General features: G+C 37.0%; 2 protein-coding genes across 3 annotated transcripts; both read right to left on the reverse strand.

Moving 5' to 3' along the window:
- Positions 1-427: 427 nt before the first annotated feature.
- On the reverse strand, positions 428-11,090 carry LOC127650574 (activity-dependent neuroprotector homeobox protein 2-like). The gene is made up of 4 exons (XM_052136075.1): positions 10,889-11,090; positions 4,833-4,950; positions 4,630-4,722; positions 428-4,484 (listed from the first exon to the last, which is right to left on the reverse strand). Exons 2-4 carry the CDS (start codon positions 4,938-4,940, stop codon positions 1,680-1,682), a joined length of 3,006 nt encoding a protein of 1,001 aa, XP_051992035.1. The 5' UTR covers positions 4,941-4,950; positions 10,889-11,090; the 3' UTR covers positions 428-1,679.
- Positions 11,091-15,551: 4,461 nt separating this feature from the next.
- LOC127650991 (nuclear transport factor 2-like) lies at positions 15,552-19,505 on the reverse strand. 2 transcript variants are annotated; one of them, XM_052136680.1, is made up of 5 exons: positions 19,483-19,505; positions 19,166-19,327; positions 18,883-18,954; positions 17,530-17,628; positions 15,552-15,849 (listed from the first exon to the last, which is right to left on the reverse strand). In XM_052136680.1, the coding sequence occupies exons 2-5, from the start codon at positions 19,262-19,264 to the stop codon at positions 15,733-15,735; spliced, it is 387 nt and encodes a 128-aa protein (XP_051992640.1). In that variant the 5' UTR covers positions 19,265-19,327; positions 19,483-19,505; the 3' UTR covers positions 15,552-15,732. The 2 variants fall into 2 exon arrangements, with proteins under 2 accessions (XP_051992640.1, XP_051992641.1); XM_052136681.1 differs by adding an exon at positions 16,158-16,194 and having other exon boundaries at positions 15,724-15,849; positions 19,166-19,495.
- Between the last annotated feature and the right edge of the window lie 2,171 nt (positions 19,506-21,676).

Consider the following 21,676-nt stretch of genomic DNA (forward strand, 5'->3'; position numbering starts at 1 on the left):
TTTTTTATTAAGATAACATAAATTTAGTTATTAAGGTCTTCAAATAAAATCTGTTATCACATTAAAGAAATGTTCCAGATTCAATGTAAGTTAAACTCAATCGACAGCATAATGTTGATTACCAGAAAAATTAATTCCGACTCAGTCCTCTAAAAGAAATAGGCAACAATCTGGGTTACAGTGAGGCACTTGGAGTGGATATTAATAGGGGTCCATTTTTGAACGTTAAAATACTGTTTTAAAAGTATAGCCACAAGACATTAAGGATATGCATGTACAAATTATTTTAGTGATAAAATGTACTCATATTTTCTGTGTAATGTTAAAGTGTTTTACAACTAACAAAACCCCAAAATGACAATTTAAACAAATGTACAGCTCAAATAATACAAGTTTTAACAAAAGAATTAATGCAAGTGCTTTTATTAAATTATAAGCTTCACATTTCTGTTTAAACTCTCTAAAAATTGGCCATTCACTTCCATTGTCACAGATTTATATATTTTTTTTTAAAGGAGACATGAGATTAAATGAATTTTTGTTGTAATCAACATTATGCCACAAATGATGTTGATTGAGCTTAACTTGTATTAAACATTCCTTTAAAGCTATTTGTTTTTTATTTTCTCTTAATGAGTTAGAGATGATTTACCCAAAAATTTAATTAGTTTGAAATGTACTCACATTCTTGTCCTTCCAAACTCATGTTTTCTTCCAAGGAACACAAGGAAATATGGAGAACGTTAATGCTTTTTCCATACAATGAAAGTCAATAAAAAGAACTATCACTTTAAGTTTCCAATGTTTGAGAAGGGCCATTATTAATTACACATTGAAAGTCTAATTAAATGAAGTGCACTCACGTGTATACGGATTATGCAGCAATTTTTTATTCACTCTTTCATTGTGTAAGTATGGATGTTGGCATTTATTATACTCAATATTGAAATGGGAAACTAAAATGCAAAACTAATAGTCTACTAAATACAGATACTGTTAAGATATAATATAACAAATCAAATCCTTTCTCAAGGCTCCACACTTCAGTAAGCATTATTTGTCGGGAATGTCACTGCATGTATCATTGATTCATACTACTGTAGAGTGAGGAATATGTTTTGGCCAAAATCTGAATAAAAAGAATTTGAATACCAGATTTAAATAAGAATAAAGGCAAGCAGGATAGAAATTAATTTGACAATACAAGGAAGTAATTAATAGGAAGATACATGAAAATGGAAAACTTAATAAATGCTTAAGTTACAACAAATATATATGAAAAATGTCATACAAAGGTTTCAAGGATTGACATACAAGAAAGGTATAACCGCACAAATATCAAAGTTTCAAACCCTAGAACTATGAAAGGGCTACAAAAAACTAATTTTAATTTTAAGTTAATTAACCTTGCATGAAAAGTAATGTGTGTATCCTTTAAAAGGTTTAATATGAAAAAAAAAAAAAAAAAAACGTGTTTAAAAGTTTACAAACACATTAATGAACAGCAGACGAACTTAAACACATTTTCTGCTTGATTCAAACTCTTATGTTTCTACACGGTTAACTAGATTCAGTGTCTATTGTACATATTTTGCATTGTTTCAAGGAACACTACTGTTTATGCTCTTGACCAAATTTTCATTGTAAGTCCCTCACTTATCTTTACTACAATTGGGAAGCTACTCTTGCTCCATTTCTACGTCGGCCACTGTTTCTGCGTCGGCCACCGTTGTTTCAGCGTCGGCCCCAGTCGTTTCAGCGGCGGCCACAGTCGTTTCAGCGGCGGCCACAGTCGTTTCAGCGGCGGCCACAGTCGTTTCTGCTTCGGCCACAGTCGTTTCTGCTTCGGCCACAGTCGTTTCTGCTTCGGCCACAGTCGTTTCTGCTTCTGTCTCAGTGACCATCTTCTCCGGCTCTATCTCTGGGATAAAAAGATCATGCTGGACTTTCATCAGCTCTGCCATTTTGAAGCCTAACAGTACTACAGCCTTGGTTTTCTGCATATTCTTCATGCACCTGGTACGTTTTCCACCAAACTGGCAAGCAACATCAGTTTTGTTAAGCAGTAAACGGCTACTCAGGGCAACTATCTCCTTCTTGAGTGGGTAAGGCTGTGTATTGAAGTACTTGTTGACAAACTCGCGTCGTTCTTCAAAGGAGCGTACCTCCATTCCGGTAGGATCTATTGCAAAGGTCACAGAGGGATCGATGATTATTTCAGGTGAAGGGGGAATCAGGCCAGCCAACCTATCTTTCTCTAGCTTTCTCTTCCTTGCCAACCGTTCTTCTCTCTCTCTCTTATTTGCCTCCATAGCTTCTCGAAAGGCTATCTCCAGCCGTAGCTGGCTCTGTAACTCTGCTTCCGTTTCTGGTGTTTTTATGGCAGGAATAGAGGCTTGGACTGAAGTTGGACCAGTGATCTGTTTAGGATGGGCTGGGTATGACACATATGCACTGTTCGCTTTGGGAGTAACAGCTAATCCAGAACTCATTTTTTCAGCAACCTTGAGACTCTTAGGTGCACTGCGACATTTACCCAAGTGGACAATAATAGCCTTAGTAGTAGTCTTCCCAGTGTATACACCACCACAGTAGAGGCATCTGTACGATGGGGTTTTAAGTATTGCATGCAGAGTGGGCACAATGAAGTGCTTTTCTTTGAGGTGCATTTGATAGGCTTCCTTATTCAGAAACTTATCGGAGCAGAAGGGGCACTCTGTGTTATCAAGCTTGGGTGTGGGCATCTTGGATGGTATGGGCGTCTTGCAAACAGCCTGAGGATTATTGGGCAACATCTTCAAAAAGATCAGATCGAGGGAGCTGGTGACCAACGCAAGATTGAGCTCTTTCTCGCCCATTATTATTTTAGGAGCCGTGGTCCTAATGTCAAAATACGGGAAAAGCAGATTCCCTGCCTCATCGGTATAAAGTCGGTATTCTCGTCGCATGAAGTCACAGTTGCTCTTTTGAGTCTGATTATGTTCCATCTGTATGTGGTCAACAAGCTGCTTGATGGAGTAGAAAATCCCTGTACAAAACAAGCAGAGCATGCCATGAAGCAGATGTTCAAAAACGCCCCTTTCCGATATCAAGATCTTGCAAGTCAGGCATTGAACAGTCTTGTCTGGCATTTTTTTTAAGAAAGGAGCACGGGCAGCCAGGCCGAGCTTGGGCTTATTAGATGATTCTTTGTGAACCGCTGGATGGGACTCGTAGATATCAGATGGGAAGAGCTCATTACAGATAGGGCAAGTGATCCATTTCTTGGTTTGCTTGGGGACTGGCAGGGTACTGTTTTGCTTGTTCTGATGAGTAGCTGGGTTGTTCTGAGACACCGGCAACTGTGCTTTGCTGAGTCCTTGGGAGTTATTTGACTGGACTGATAAGACCTGCAAAGGTGCAAAAGTGTAGGTGGGTAAGCCATCGACTTTGTTGCCTGTTGGGATTAAATGACTGAGAAGGGACTGGGAAGTCATCATGGTGCCTCCTGGGCTCGGTTGTGGTAATTTTGGATTAACAAGTAAGGATTGAGGAGCTGGTGGCCTAACATTAGGTACATTAAGGCGAACACCTGGTGGTAGGACAATTTGGCGGGATACAGATTGCAACTGTGGCTGACCCGGGAGGCCTACTCTGACGGACATCTGGTGGGGAACTGCAGGAGGAGCAGCAGATACAGGTCTCCCAATGTGAGTGTTCTGAAAAGCCAGCGGTACTCCAGGCCTCAGTAAACCCTTCGCCTCAGCACTTGCAAGCTGAACCAGGGCAGAAGCTTGAGTGGGAAGAAATGGGTGGCTTGTTCCAGAGGCAGAAATGATAGCAGAGCCACCATTTTCTACTCTTTTGATTCCACCAGCAGCCAGTGTACCAGTTACTGCTGGCTGATCTTTCATCATTATGACAGCAGAAGTGCCGTGGGCTTTCGGTGCTAGAGCAGGATATTGTTTCTTACTTTCAGTTTCAAAAATGAGAGATCTGATATGCACATCCAGCTCCTTGTGCTTTTCTGAGGTTAGAAGATGATACAGTAGGTGTTCAGATGTCTCTGCTGATACATAACACTTCTTGCAGTAAAATTTCTGAGAAATATCTCCCAGGGCACCAAGTTCCCTCGCGGATCTCTGCCCAGCATATTTGTTCAATGTGGAGGTGTAGTGATAAAGGAGAACATGCTTTTTCACACTGTACAAGAGAGTGTCTTGTAAATGACATCTTCGACACTGAAAAATGGTACCGCTCACAGCTCTTGCAGGCAGTTGGGGGACTGCACCAGATTCTAACTTTGGGTCCTCAACGTGGAATAATTTGCAGTGCTTGGAAACCACTCTGGGGTGGGCAATAAACGGGCAGGAAGTACATGAGGAAAGCTTGCATAGACGCTCTTCTTCATCATGGTAACGCTGAACATGGTTTCTGTAGGTATGCCAGGACCTTGCAGAGAATTCACATAAGCTGCAGCACAATCCTCGTGTCCGATACTCCCACTGAAGATGAAGAGGGGGAGATGGCTTGGTTAGAATTTCAGCCAATTTTTGTCACACAACATCACTCATTGTATAAACAGGTTTTGCTCCATAAAGCTATGCACATTCATTAAAAAAAAAATACAAAATTATTTTTTAAGATCACCTTCTTTATCCACCGCCCATCAAACCCATCTGATAAATCGCACCAGTCTGTGGCATCAAAAACTTTATCTCCTGGGTAGAATTCCTGGAGATCCTGTTTATAAGTGAGTAGAGGGATTTTAATGTAATTTAAGTAAAAAGGTTATTAGTATTAGCTGTGGTCTGTCATGTTTCATTGTATGCGAATTACAAACATAAGCATACCTCGGCATAATTAAGACATTCTTCAAGTCCAAATCCTCCAAGAATGTTTTTCACTTTTTTTCTTGTTCTGCGGATCTTCTCCAACCCTCTGACTGGAAATTGATACATGGTCCTACACCTGAAAGAGAGATGTCATGATTTTGTGATGTTCTTCATAATTCTGCAAGTCTGCAATTAAAGTTCAGTGGCAGGTTTAGCAGCATTTTCTTATCAACACTTCTTATCGAATTGCTAAGGTTTGGTTCAGACTGGTATTAAATATTAGAATCAAATCCACTTCTTGAAGTGTAAAATATATATATATATAATAAATTTAAAAGAACCTTTCAACCATATTATTAACACCTATCCAAAGCACATAGACTGTTTTTGGAAATGCATTTCTAAACTGTCACACCGCTGTTGAATATGGACCAAATCAGATTTTTTTTTATTATACTGATTTGATTTTATGTGACACAGATCTGTTAAATGAATGACAATGGCTTTGTTCAGGCTTTCAATCCAAATCCGATTTTGTGTATCCTATCGGAATCCAATCTTTATGATTGAATGTCCGTACTGTGTATTGCAAGTTCATTTTCTGGCATATCTGTATTGGTTGCTATATCAACAATGTTGCATCGGTAAGCAACAACATGGAGGGGAATGGAATAGAGATTTTAGCTTATAACATGGCAATGTGTAGCTGCGATGCTGGACTACACCTTATATGAGGCAACAACAGAGACTGAGGAAGCTGGCATGCGCTGCTTTATTTTGTGCTGCAGTCTCCCCGGTATCACGGTTCAAAGCAGTGTGAGGTCCAGCCACACACCAGGGCTGTACATGTTCAGATTGTGGGCAGGAAAATTCCATTAATAATATTCTCAGCTAGACCTACATTCGGCCACCACTGCCAGTATGTTTCCTGCAACAATGCGTAACATATAACGTGCCTTTATGAAGGGTGAAAAAGTGACATGCAGGAAAAAGCCACTTTGAGATCTGATCAAAGCAGTGTTATTATAGTTTCGGATTTTTTATATATTTTTTATTTCCATTATCTATTCAATTTGTAATTACAATTTAGTTTGTTAGTTTTCACAGTTTGTCTTTTAGTTTTAGTTTTCTCAGTGTTTTTTTTTTTTTTTTTTAAGTTTAGATATTTTAGTATTGTTTTTTTTTATGGCTGCATAAGCGGAGCGTTTACTGGTGTAATTTTAAAAGTCTAAAATCATTAAGTTTATCTGGGTAGTCTAGTGTTACGTTTATCTAGTGTTTTTTTTTTTTCATGTTTAATGTGGATTGAAAATGCTGCAAATTTTATAATATAAGGCAAATATGGGCAAAGTGACAAAAGGCATTTAAGCTTGATCCACATTGTATCCATATATATTTCCTTAAATGATTATTTATCATTACTAAACTAATCTTTAATAGTATACAATTAAATGGTTAGGTCACCCCAAAATAATGTATGATCTCTAATCATTTACTCAACCTCATGCCATCCCAGATGTGTAGTTTACTTCTGCTGAACACACAAGAAGGTTTTTAGAAGAATATTTCAGCTCTGTAGGTCCTCACAATTCAAGTCAATAGGGGCCAAAGCTCAGAAACTCCAAAAAGCACATAAAGGAAGCATAAAAGTTATGCATACAACTCCAGTGGTTAAATCCATGTCTTTAGAAGCAATATGATAAATCTGAGAAACAGAAATATATCATTCTGAGATGCTATTCTTCTTATCACAATTGTACAGCGCGGTTATCTGAATTACCGTAGACTGTCAGTTTGAACCAGTCTGGCCATTCTCCGTTGACGTCTCTCATCAACAAGGCATTTCTGTCCACAGAACTGCCTGGATGTTTTTTTTTTTTTTTTGGCACCATTCAGAGTAAATTCTAGACTATTGTGTGTGAAAATCCCAGGAGATCATCAGTTACAGAAATACCCAAACCAGCCCATCTAAGAAATGTTTATAAATATATTTTACATTTATTTTCTACAAGGTGTTATTTTTGTTATTGTTTACTAAAATTATTATCTATCAATATTTTCTTTGTTACGTTTGCTTTGAAAAGATCTTCAGTTTCTTGAGGAAATGTTTTAATAAATCTGATCAACAACATATCAGACTGAATTGTGGCATAATGTGAAAGCGAGTATATGATAAGGTAGATTTAAAACGGAGTGTTTATCTTATTTTTAACTTTGTCAAATTCTAAATAAAGATAAAATTATATAAGAGGAATTCGTTTTCATTTCACTGTCTAGGTTTTCCAAAAATGGACATTACAATAAGGTTCTTTATTATATTAACCCATTTTTATTACTATTACATATGATACATAACTTTTATTTATCGTTATCGTGATCTAAATGACTCATATCGTGATATAAGATTTTGGTCATATCACCCACCCCTAGTGTACTTTGTATGAAATCTTCAGTTTTTTTTGGCAATTTCAAGCATTGTCTAGCCTTCATTCCTCAAAACATTGATTGACTGATGAGTTTCTAGAGAAAGTTTTTTTATTTAATTTGTTTTGCAATTTTTTACCTAATATTAACCTTAAGACAAACCAGTTTATTGCATACTATGGCAACTAAAAAACAAAGACAATGTTAAGCTTCATTTAATGAACCAAATAGCTTTCAGCAGTGTTTGATATAATGGCAAGTGATTTTCTAGTACCAAATTAGCAATTTAGCATGATTATTAAAGGATAAAGTGTTGGAGTGATGGCTGTTGGAAATGGGGCCTGTCTAGATTTGATGATAAATTACCTTATTCAATTAGTGATGGTGCTGTTTTTTTACATCAGTAATGGCCTGACTATACTTTGTGATCAGGTGAATGCCACTTTGGTGAAAAGGTACCAATTTCTTTCCGAAACAGCAAAATCTGTACAGTATTCCAAACTTTTGGCTGCCAGTGTGTGTGTATATATATATATATATATATATATATATATATATATATATATATATATAAATATTAGTCTTTCTTTACTGTAACTTGTTGGCACAGACAAAGACAACAAGAGTGTAAATGAAATGAAATCCCAGATGCAGTTTAATCTGCTACTCCAATCCCATTCAATAATAACCAGGGAGAAAATTATTTGATACATTATACGTGACTTTTCATTATAAAACAAGCCCAAAATGCACATGGGACAACTATTTTTGAAATGTCTGCACTACCAGTTGTGAACTCATTGATGGCTGATTTGCTGAGAAAGTGACTCAAATTCAAACTGCTTACCTGAGCTCAAAAGGGCTCTTGTCAGTTTATTCATTATAAAGACCCGGTTCAAAAAGAGTCATTTGTTCATGAATCAGACATCATGGCTCGCACTGTTTTTTTTGTTGCGTGCAGCCATATCATCAACAGAAAGGGTGAAATGTGGTGCGAGACACACTGGCGCTCTAAAGATGTATTTAATAACACACACGTTGATACCTGACAAATTCGCATATGAAAGGGCACATCCTGACTGTCGATAATGGCAACTAGATTTTAAATGGTCACATTTATTTTTGGTTGCATTTGTGACCATTTTAGTTGCAGTCTGGACACCTGAAACAGTTTTTATTTTCTAGAAATAACTGTATCAAAACACAAATGCATCTAGTTGTTGGAAATCATAAGATTACATTCTTGAGCTTCAATGGTTATTAAATTCCACCACAACTGAAAATTACTTTTTTCAAACTACTTTATCCATCTGTTCTACAATCACTTGCTGATATTTTATTATGCTAGATAGTCATTGAGTTTCCTATTCAGGCTAAAAATCAAAGTTATTTAATTATACATATTAAAATAATGAACATGTCTAGGTTTATTATACACTGGCTCAGGGAATGTTGTACGCACACGAGTCAGTTAACTAGTGCAGGCTGTTCAGACCAGTATCTGATATGGGATACATTTAGAATGATGTGTAAACAACCTTACAAAATATAAAATTTGAGCAGAAAATCAGATTTGGGCCACATTCAGTTGCGGTGTGAACAGTCAAAGTTTCCAGAGATTGGAATATCTCTCTCATACACACAAGACAACAAAGTCACAAGCACAGTTATGATAATTATTTTTTAAGCATCCACGTACGCACATGCGTAAGATTGTTAAATTTTCAGCGTACAGTATGGTTGTGTGAGTTCTGTTTTCCCCTCTGAAGTTTTACAAAGCTCTTCGTCAATTCAATGACAAAATTAATATTGTTACAGTACTTTAACACACACTAAATGTCTTATCTTGTTGGGGTAACATGAAGATGGCATGTGTGTAGCTTATCCAATACTTCAAAGCTTTTTTCTTTATTTTATTTTTTTCATAATGAAAAAAGTAATTTTTTCACCAAATTCTTGCTGACTGTAAACAGAGACAGGTCACTTCTATTAAATAAAATTTAGATACAAATATCATCCGGAGATTCATCTTGAGATGCACATTAGCTATACAGAGTCAGGAAAATTGCATGTTTGTGTAATCTGTGGTAAAGTGCTATTTATAATACCAGCGTTGTCAGATTTTATTGTTGATTTGAAATATGTTGTTTAGTCGTAATCTTGACCAAGTGTTTTGGAGATTTCGGTCTTTCCCCATTCAAGCAGATATGAGCTGCACAGTCATTACTGGAAAAAGCTTCCCGGGAGCATTCCAAAGATGGCTGACAGTGGACTGACTAGCTAGAAAGACTTTGATATAAAGCAGGCGTGGACATTTTAGTAATTTTCATTCAAATAACATTCTGGGTTCATTACAAGATAAGCTCAACTGACGGTATTTGTTGCATGATGTTTTTTATCACAAAAATGTATTTGGACTTTTCTTAAAAACTATTTTTAAAAAAAGAAAGCAAATGTCAAGCTTACAGTGAGTCACTTACAAAAAAAGTAAATGTGGCCATTTTTTTTGTGTTTAAAAAGGCAGAAATGTGAAGCTTATAATTTTATCAAAGCACTTTTAGATTAATTCTGTTAAAACTGGCATATTACTAGAGCTGTACATTTATTTAAGTCATCGATTTTACTTCGTTTTTTTCAGGGTTACGGCAAAGAAGTTGAAAAATTTAATAAAACTTTACACAGAAAAGATTAGTAGCTGATTTTAACAATCTAAAATCATGTTAACACACATATTTTGTACATCTTGTTGCTAATACTTTTGAAACAGTGTGTATTCATTCACTTCCATTATAACTGCCTCACTGCAAGCTATATTTTTTTATTATTATTTGTATTCTTTTATTTAAGAAAAGGGAGATTCGAAATTATTTATTGTGTGGAAATTATATTTTGTTGTATTACAGTGAAAGATTAAGTAAAACAAGGTTTTATATTTAAATCAGCATAAAGCAGTGCAACAAATACAATTGTTAAAACACTTTCCAATTTACACACAAATCTATTACAGTGCGAAGAATTTGTAAAGGGTGCTGTCATAAATTTCAATGCAAAAACAATATTATATAAACTTTTGAATTTTGGGCTTCAAATCAACTTAAAAAAAATCGTATCTACAAGTTCACATGCACGATATTTAGAAATTGACATAATGGCAAATTTAGTTGGCCTTATTAAAGTTATTGTGTACTAATGCATGACCATACTCCCCATCTAAGCTCCTAATCAGCCCATCAAATGCATCTCTCGATATCTGCAAAAGTTGAAAACGTTAACATGCGCGAACGCATATCTAAATTATTTACTTGCAAGCATTAACTGCGATCGATGATCAAACACCCGCCAAATCCAGCACATGTCATACATTCGAAACAATTAGGTACTCCCCCCGTAATTCTAAAATATCCGAATGGAATTTATAACGTGCTTCACATCTAGAAATTTCGGTCAGGAATGATTTCAAACCGCAGGCCAACTGATTCGTTCCAATCGGCGCTTTTCTTAATAACGCAGTGATGTCATAAAGTAACCTCTTCGCAGCTTTCGGGCACCGGGCTTCGTTGCACTTCCTGCAAACCACACCATCATATCGAGCCCGCTACAACTGAACGCAATTGCTAATGTTCCCATTGCTCTAATTGTGAGGACATTACCTTATCCAGCGCCAAACCGAATCTGGGAGGGGATTTAGCTACTTTCACCAATCCGTGTGCACTCCAAAACCGATGATAGAAGATGTGGAAGCAGAACAGGGTGTTCAAACTATAAATCTGCGCTCTCACGTATGGAAACAGTAATGAACAGTAATTATTAATATTTGGAAGTAGGACTCATTTATTGTGCTTGCCGTTCAGAGTCGAGAAAATGGCGCATTGAACAAATGGGAAGTGACGTCAGGGCAAAATTATCATACTGCCCAGCTGGCCAATCCAATTTCAGTACGCCTGATGTGGAAAAACTTTGTTATATACCTCTCATCTTGATTATTAGTGGCTATCACGTGGAGTAGTATGTTCAACTTTTCTGTTGTTAACTTGTCTGATTGTGGTTAGTTTCAGTCTTTCAAATATTCCTCCTTATACAGCCTTTACTGAAAAGTGGAATGGCCACAAGGGGGCGCCATTACTTGTAATTTATAAGGGTAGCCACTAGAGGGCCTACTGAGCAGTCAGCTGGTTGCTAAGAAACAGCACTAGGTGGCAGTGCCCCATTGGCTGAAGTCATATCATACCACTCCTCTTCAGCCAATAGACTACCAGTAATTGATTCCATCAAAAGGCATATGGAAAAAAACCCAGCTTTTAGCTACTTGCAATGACGGTACATGAAATTTGTTACGATTCAATTGTCATGGCATGAAATACACAATAGTACACTAAACAATGCATTTTTTTTATGTTTTGGTCACTCAAGGCTATTCCGTTCGCAATTATTTTTTTTATTCCGATTTACGGTACAATCCAATTTTTAAAAAATGTCAAGGTAAATATTTGTAACACGCTTTGAGATAATGTCTCTGGGAAATTTTTAGCCAACATGTGATTTGTTTTTAAATGTAATAACCCAATAACATTTTAAATAACGCTATTGAGAGTATCGTAAAGTGCGTTATTCATTTTATTGACTTGACACTTTTCCCAACTCAACAAATTATTTTTTTTATATAATGAAGAACCTGTGTGCGACTTTAGAGGGGTTGTCAGGTCAGAAATAGTGGTCAGAAATGGGTTTGTTAGCGTGACCAAGTTAGCCCCTACTGGTAGATGCAGGAACTACACCTTTGGGTGCTAAAAAGCATTTTCCCCCATTGATAGCCATTCAAAATTACCCATGTAGCACTGCCATAGAGATGAATCGGAATGCTTATAAATAGCTTTCTCCAGATATCTTAAAACACCTTTGGTCCAAATGTGCTTAACAGAAGTCAGATCTCTCATGACAATCTTGACAACCCTGGTGGAAAAACCAGCAAAACTAGTAGCTGTGTTTTGGAACAAGTTAGCTGGTTTAAGCTGGTCCTAAACTGGTCCAAGCTGATCAATGGGAGGCCACACTGGTTTTTGGAAGATGGTAGCTGGTCTGTGACCAGCTTGGAGTGGACCAGCTCATGACCAGCTAATAACCAGCTTCGACAAGCTTATGATCAGCTTACCAAGTTCCAAAACACAGCTACCAGCTTAAGATGGTTTTTCCACTAGGGAATTATTTCTTCCCAGCAGGAAAATAGAGCTAATTTACAAAAGTTCAACCTGCCATGGGTACTACTAATCCAATTCTACTCAGCAGTCATTGAGCCTGTCCTCTGCACTTCAATAACTGTCGGGTTTGGTTCAGCTATGAAATCGGATATCAGAACACTACTAAAGACAGTTCGGACTGCATGCTGATGGATTATTGGTTGCCCCCTGCCCTCCCTTCAAGAACTGTACACTTCCAGAGTGAGGAAAATGCTGGTAAAATCACTTTGGACCCCACTCACCCTGCCCACTTTTTGAACTGTTTCCTTCTGGCCGGCGCTATAGAGCACTGAGCACCAGAACCGTCAGGCAAAGGAACCGTTTTCTCCCTCAGGCTATCCATCTCATGAACAGTTAATACTATACCATAATTACGTGCAGTACACTGCCAAGTCAATTATATTATTTGAATATCCTACCTCATCTGCATTCCATTCCCTTGTATATAACAGATTTGTATTTGTACATACTATATGTATATTTTTGTCTTATTGTATATTTCTATATATACTTATATTTCTATTCACTCTTTATTTTTTTATTATTATTATTATTATCTCTGTCTTATTGCTGTATTGTTTGTGCACTGGGAGCTTCTGTCACCAACAGAAAAGCCTTGTATATGAAAGCATACTTTACAAAAAAGCTCATTCTGATTCTGATTCTGAATGATGGCAGAATTTTCATTTTTGGGTGAACTATCCCTTTAACTGTGTTAACTGTACAAAAGGACAGGGTTTCTTTCATTAAAGCACTTTCAGATGATGCTCTGTGAAAATTCACATGAAGGATCATGATTATATCATATTCATCATGTCACACATATTTTTCACTCAAACTGTTGTAATAATATAATTTGAAATGAAAAATGGCGGGGTTGCTCCATGTCAAAAATGTTGCTGACCCCTGGGTTATTGTGTAATCAAACTAGACTTTGTGCTCCATTCATGTGTATATGAGTGAGGAAGAGTGAGAACGCAAACATTTTAATATTTTGCTGCATACCAAAGTGCAAGTTTGGTGAAATCTAATCTGCGAGTTTGCATAGTGAAACAACGTTGTGATTTTAAGCACAGCTGAAACGCTGTATTGAACATTTAGCATCCAGGACAGGGTGTTTTATAATGAATATGTTTTATAATCATATCATCATGTCATTATCATGTTTTATATATTTTTTATTTTATTTTATGAGGTTTCAATCAAGTTAGCATATTTGTAGACAAATATTCCAGTAACGTTTTTGTCTGAAGTGGATCCTTTTCACATTTCCGGGTTCAGATCGCAGGAGTAAACTTGAAGTTGCTTTCAAGTGAAGTCAGTCCACTCGGCAGCCATCTTGGAAACGCTCATGGGTAGCTATTTTCTATGGATACAAGCGGCAGAAACGTACGCTACTCTCCACAATGGTTGATAAGATAACATGTTTCAAATCAGCATAGTCTGGCAACAATGGTAATATAGGCTCAATTGTGCTTCTTTAGCTTAGAACACGCTAAAAAACACAACGCTAGTTTTCAGGCTGGTCTATTTGAAGCGCATTTGCGTTTTCGAGATAACTGACAGGCGATGTCTGTATCTGAAAGATGATTGGCTCTTTTACCTGTAAGGCGGGACTTTCTTTTCTACATCCGCCATATTGGGCGTTCCAATTTCTCCCATCATCCATCCATCCATCGTCAACCGCTTATCCTGTGTACAGGGTCGCGGGCCAATTTCTCCCATTCGTTTTAATATAAGTGCTCTGTCCCTGGCTTAATAGTATCTGGTCAACTATAGTAGGGTTAAGAAAAGAAAATATAAAATTTCCTATACTTTTCAAAAGAGGAAACAAAATAGACGGGTAGATTACGGCAGGCAGAAGATGCCAAATACTGTCACTCCCTCAGCATTTTAAACCACATTGCAGCAGTAGATGTGTTTTTTTTTGTTGTTGTTGTTGTTGTTTTTATTAATGCAGAGTAATATAACACAAACAATAAATATATAAATATACACAAAATAATAAAACTTTGAAAATACATATTTTTTTTCCAGATTTACACTGCTAAAAAAGGCGGAATCAGGCTGTGAAAAGGGTCCATCGAACATGTTAAAAAATGTGCCAACAAGTTTTCCATCAGACAGATTGTTAGTGACTACACACTATACAAGAACTAAATATACAAATTGAGCATTTCTAACTTCATTTTGGCTACTATTTGCACAGCGTGCTAGCCTACAATTAATGATCACTTCAGACATACTGGAAAAATTCACAGATAGGCAGCATCATTTTTGAGGAGCAATGAGTAGAGAATCTTCTGGTGTGTTCAAGTCATGCCAGAATTGTCGGATTTATGAGCTGAGGGCACATGAACGTCACCACAAAGTCATAATTATGAGTGGGATACTCTGGATTTTCTTTGAGCCTGACTTTCAGAGTTGGGGGCATATCGATTTATAAATCATAGCAGAAGCAAATCGTTATCTGTAATAATTTAGTTTTACTTGAGAATTTTGACTGTGAAGATTACAGTTTTTGTACAGTTAATGAAGAATATCAATAATAATGGAATATAACGAAAAAACTCATTTAGCTGGTTTAAGCAACGACAAGCTTTGCAACAAATCTACATTTCCCATCATTATCTGTGCTGCACTAAATATAAAAGACAGATAAACATTAATTACACACCTAATGGGTGGCTTTTTTGTTTGCATTAGTACTGAAAAAGCTTTCTTGCCTTTGCTAGCAAGTGAAAAAAAAGAAATATGAATTTGCAAAATGTGTCCATTCTTTCAGACTAAAACCATTTGAACGTACATCACATCGTATTTACAATTTCTGACCTCAAAGAACGAACTTCCCAGGAGAACTTTGAATACACCATTGTTTTACGTACCAGTCCACATACCCCCTCCAGTACTTTCATGTACCTCAAGTTAACAATTATGGATTTAGATTATCACAAATCAGGAATCCAGACATTTTAATATGAATCCAGCGTGAGTATTACAATATGGATTTTAAAATGTAACTAAAACAATAAACACACAATGACAATAAGGAGACTTATTATCAATTTATTGTTGAGTCAATTTCACACAGTGCATGCCACAACAAACAAATTACAGATTATTATAATCACTTGTTTTTCTTATCTGGAGATATCAGGGACGTGAAAGATTCTTGCAAAATAAGAAAGAAAACAGTTCCAAGTGTGAAATGTGTAACTGTACTCCAGATACCAAAGTTGCATGAACTGCAAACACTATAACTACACTCCAAAGTTATGAAGAGCTAATCGAAACATGTCGTTAGTGCAGACCCATTTGTTTTCTACATTCTTCAGCAGAAAGACTTGTTGAAAGCCTATAACTTGGTCTTGATCAGCCTGTAAAATATAAGAGGGAAAAATGTCAATGTTTTTGTTTGTTACAATCTATATAATAGGATTTAAGTAATACACAACAGCCCTATTGTTGAAAGGTATTGAAGTGAATATGTAACACTTCATGCATCAAAATGTAAGAACATGCTATTATCCAGTTTATTTTGACATAACAAGGAAATTCTAAATAAACCATGCTTTAAAATATCACCAGATGAATATGATTATGCACTTTGATTAAACACTTTTTCTGTGTGTGTTTAAAGGTATAGTTCACCCCAAAATTTAAAATTCTCTTATGATTTACTCACCGTCATGCCATCCCAGATGTGTATGACTTTCTTTCTTCTGTAGAACACAAAAGAAGATTTTTAGAAGAATATCTCAGCTCTGTTGGTCAATACAATGCAAGTGAATTGGTACCAACATTTTGGAGGTCCAAAAAGCAACTAAAGGTAGCATAAAAGTAATCCATAAGACTCCATTTTTTAAATTCACGTCTTCAGAAGTGATATGATTGGTGTGGATGAGAGACAGATCAATATTTAAGTCCATCCATCCATTTTATAAGCCACTTTTCCTTAGCAAGGTCACAGGGTAGTGCTGGAGCCTATCCCAGCTGTTTCTGGGCCAAAGGCAGGGGAACACCCTGGGCTGCATTTCCCAAAAGCATAGTTAGTTAAATAGATTGTGGAAACCATTGGCTCCAATGGTCTCTATGATCAACTTAAGCTTGCGATGCTTTTGGGACACGCGGTCTTGGACAGGTAGCCAGTCCATCACAGGGCAACACACACACAGACATACACATTCACACTCACAGGCAATTTAGAGTCTCCTGAACTGCATGTCTTTGGACTGTGGGAGAAACCAGGGCACCCAGAGGAAACCCACGCGAACACTGGGAGTACATGCAGACTCCTCAAAGAAAGACCCCCCTGGTGTGTCTGAGCCGGAACTTGAAACCGGGACCTTCTTGCTGACAGCCACCGTGCCACCACACCTGGAGTCGCAAGTTCAAATCCAGGGTGTGCTGAGTGACTCCAGTTAGGCTTCTTAAGTAACCAATTGGCCCGGTTGCTAGGGTGGGTAGAGTCATGCTGGGTTAACCTCCTCATGGTCGCTATAATGTGGTTCTTGCTCTCGGTGGGGCACATGGCGTGTTGTGCGTGTATGCCGCGGAGAATAGCGTGAGCCTCCACACACGCTAGGTCTTTGCGGTAATGTGCAAAACAAGCCACGTGATAAAATGTGTGAGATTTGTCCTCAGCCACCCGGATTGAGGCGAGTCAATACGCCACCACGAGGACTTGGTGCATAGGGAACTGGGCTTTCCAAACTGGGGAGAAAAAAAATCCCCCTCCAAAAAAAAAAGAAGAAAAAAAAGAAAAGAATGTATATCACCAAAAAACTAAAGAAAAAGATTATGGAAGTGAAAGTGGAGATTTATAGTTTCTCAGCCTCACTAATTATATTGCTTCAGAAGACATGCATTTAACCACAATTTATTACTTTTATGCTGCCTTTATGTGCTTTTTTTCTGGCCACCATTCACTTGTATGGACCTACAGTGCTGAGATAATCTTCTTAAAATCTTTGTTTGTGTTCTGTAGTTCTATAGAGGATTTTCATTTTTAGGTGAATTATTCCTTTAAATAAAAGCAATCGATTGACACAGCTTACTTTGAGCTGGCCCATGACCATACTCATGACACAGCTGTCTGGAGTTGGATGATGGTCCTGAGCGGTGATTTTGTGCAGGATAGTCTGGAAGGGCAGGGTCTGCAAACAGGGACATTCTGTTAGATTTAGTCAGGATTACCGATAAAATCCCCCATTTACAAAGAAGGTGCAGAGTAACTTGCAAAGCAGAAGATGACAGTAGTGATGTGTCGTTCATGAACGATTCGTTCATTTTGAACGAATCTTTAATATGACTCGGGACTACCAAGTTGTCTCAGAGAGTGATTCGTTCATTTTGTGTTGACCGCGCATGCGCGCAACATCGCATAAGGTACATGAAGTCATAAATGATTAGTTCATCTTTCGCGAGTCTTCGGGTTCGGCCGGGTCCGAGTCTTTCGTTCTTCCTGTCAGTCCCATAGAGACTATGCTGCTGTCAGTACCGGAAAGAGAAATGATTAGTTCGTCTGGTTCGGTTTCGGCCGGGTCCGAGTCTTTCGTTCTTCCTGTCAGTCCCATAGAGACTATGCTGCTGTCAGTACGGAAAGAGATGATTAGTCTGGTTGGTTGGCGGTCAGTCTTCGTTCTTCCTGTCAGTCCCATAGAGACTATGCTGTCAGTACGGAAGAAATGATTAGTTCGTCTCTTCGGTTTCGAGTAGTGCTGTGCTATGGGTTTGTGAGTCTGACTTGAAGAACGAGCGACTCGAACCGAAGAGACGAACTAATCATTTCTCTTTCCGGTACTGATAGCATAGTCTCTATGGGACTGACAGGAAGAACGAAGACTCGGACCCGGCCGAACCCAAACCCGAAGACTTCGAGAGTCGAGACTTGAACTAATCATTTATCTTTCCGGATCCGGACCGGTATGCTGCATGTGCATGCAGTCAGTGAGTGCATTGGCTGCTGTGTCACACCACATGGCCCACACACAGACACTGACGAGTCGACATCGACAACTAAGTATTTTTAACGTTTTGAAGTTCGAACCCGATGACACAAAAGGCGGAGAAAAAGGAGGTGAGGTGAACTAACTGCAATAGCTTAAACTTAAGACCCAATTAATAAATTAACATTTCGGTTTCTTATAAATTGGCTTTGGCTGCATTACCCTATAGTTTATTTTTATTTATTTATTTCAAATTGAATCAACATTTTCGTAAGTAGACTACTTGATGTTTTGGGCTATTTAACATGACATTTAATTATATTCTGCTGAAATGAACGAAATGAACGAAATGACTCGAAAAAAGATTCGTTCATTTTGCTGAACGAGACTCAAAGATCCGAGTCAGTAAAATGATCCGAACTTCCCACTACTAGATGACAGGTGTACAATAAGTTGCCTTACATTTAGTTTGTTCATGATAGCAGTTTTCCCTTGAAATCCCTCTCCTTCCCATGTCAAACAGGAGGCATCAGTCTAGAGGAGATCATTAAAATATCATGATCATTTTACACGCATTTAGAACATAATGGAACTGGTTGATAACAGCAAAAGCCCAATACAGAACGGTAATAGAGTTCTCGTTAGTCATCTCTTGAGGCAATGAGGTTCAATTACTTAGATGTTTTTGTTTTCAATTTAAGTTTTCAAGTTCAACTGACTCGAGATATTTGTTGCAGTTACTTACATAGAGGTCGGCGAGCTTCATGCGGTCTAAATCAAACTGCTGATAGTAATGTTGCACGAATCCCGTGCCGATTTGCTCCCACATTGGTTTATCTGTCATGGCTTTTCACCGTTTGAAAGATTCTGCCAAAGTTTGAGAAGACAGTTCCACGTGCAGCTAAATCTGCGAACAAACACTGAAGATGAAGCAACTTTTAAAGACTATAACCACAAAGTTAAACGTGAAGAAATATAGTGACACTACATCATTTTTAAGATAATATCTGTTTTAAAATCTTGCTGCATATCTCTATTTTTTTAATTTTTACTTTCGCTTACACCTCAATGTGATGCCAACGCAGCGTAAACTGGACTGAATTACTTCGCGCCTTATTGGCCGGAAAAAGCAATGCTCGAAATTATGAAAGAGTAACGGCGTATCTAAATCAGTTTTTAGGATTTGTTATTTATTTATTTTCATTACTGCATTATTTTTTTTCTTCTTGTTATTAATCGTTGCGATGTTGATGCTTTGGCAATATACAATGTAAACACAATCATGGCAATAAAGTAAATTAAATTTGGAAAAAAGAAATAATTTATATTGAAAATAGAAATTGGTAAATTGGTAAAAATTGGTAAAAAAATATATATATTTATTGTTTATTATTATTATTTTCAGTATTATTATGTTAAGAAATACAATATAAAAAATAGCTATTATTTTTACGATTAATATTATAATTTATATTATTTTATTATTATAATTTTGTATTGGACCTATCAAATGAGTGCAGTTGCCTACTGATATCTGCTAAGAAGAACTCATCTTGTTATTCAAAGTGTATAAGTATAATTTTCAAGTCCAACGTAGGAAATAATGAAAAATTAAATTTGATTAAATAACGTACGATTGAAGATTTTTTTTTAGATTTTAAAACTGGATTTTTAAAAGACTTTTATTATGACACCATTTCTGAAGTAGTTTTCATGTAGGCATCTGTAATCGCCTCTACGTCGGTAATTTATTTTTATTTTTTATTTTTTTGCCACAACTTATATGTAAATCAGTCATTTATTATTTTGTCTCCTTATTTATAATTAAATAACAACCAATATCACTGTTAATATTATTTGTATAAAATATTCATCAGGCACACAACGGACAGCTGTGAAAACAACTTTTAGTACAGTCGTCTGCGGGCTATTTACGCGGATGTGTTGAGTTATATATAGTCATTAATAGAAGATAAGTGTAAGAAAGTATTGAATATTATGAGGTGTTTAACAGGCAGTGTATGGGGAGCAGATCGTGTGGCGTTAAGAAATATTTATACTGCATTAATTAGATCAGTTCTAGAATACGGATGTATTGTTTTTGGTTCAGCTGCTAGTTCATCTTTAAAAAGGCTGGACAAAATTCAAGCTCAAGCATTGAGATTATGTTGTGGAGCAGTAAAATCAACTCCAATATCAGCGCTTCAAGTGGAGGTTGGGGAAATGCCATTAATTCTGAGAAGGAAACAGTTGAGGGCAAATTATTGGGCTAACTTACAAAGTCAAAGGAAACACACCCAACAAAAAGAAGTTTAAACGAAAGTTGGGAAAGCAGTAAAATTAAAAAGGAGGTATTTAGTAGGGGAATTATAGAGATAACTAAGGAGCTAGGAATGAACAATTGGGTAATTAGTCCAACTGCCGTAATACCAGCTGTTCCATCATGGTTACTACCTCAACCTAGAGTTGATATTTCTCTATTAAAAAAGGTTAGTTCAAGCAAAAGCATGTTTAGTATGCAAGCTTGTGTGAATACTGTGCTGCATGAGAGATATGGGTATTATGTACATGTATTCACAGATGGGTCAAAAAATTCAGATAATGGAAAATCAAGCTGTGCATTTTACATTCCTGAACTAAAAATTAAGGTGTTTAAGAGAATAACTGATCATTTGTCAGTATATGCAGCAGAAATGATGGCAATCATGTTTGCATTACAATGGATAGAGGAAGTCAAACCCTTGAGAATACTAATTTGTTCAGATTCAAGAGCAGCATTGGAAAGTCTCAAAAGTGTGTCATCAAAATGTAGGGAGGATATTATGTTTGAAAGTTTGTTATCACTATATCGTGTAAATAGTCTGGGGATTGATGTTCAGTTTTTATGGATCCCAGCACATATTGGCATCCAAGGAAACGAGATGGCAGATTCTTTAGCTAAGGAAGGGTTAAAGATAAATCAGGTAGAAGTGGCAGTACCAATTAGCAAAGCAGAGATTAAATCATACGTACGAAGCAAAATTAAGATACAGTGGCAAAAATTATGGGATAATGGAAGTAAAGGAAGACATTTATTTAAAATACAGCAGAAGGTGGGGAAGGAAAGACTCTGGGGAAGAACAGGAGAGAGCAGGGGATGATTAGCAGAATCAGGTTAGGTCACACAAGGTTAAATGCATCTCTGCACATAATAGGGAAGCATCCAACGGGAAAGTGTGAGATATGCAGTCAATCAGAAACTGTGGAACATGTGCTG

The sequence above is a fragment of the Xyrauchen texanus genome, chromosome 10 (assembly GCF_025860055.1).
Source record: "Xyrauchen texanus isolate HMW12.3.18 chromosome 10, RBS_HiC_50CHRs, whole genome shotgun sequence".
In the NCBI taxonomy this organism is placed as follows: domain Eukaryota; kingdom Metazoa; phylum Chordata; class Actinopteri; order Cypriniformes; family Catostomidae; genus Xyrauchen; species Xyrauchen texanus.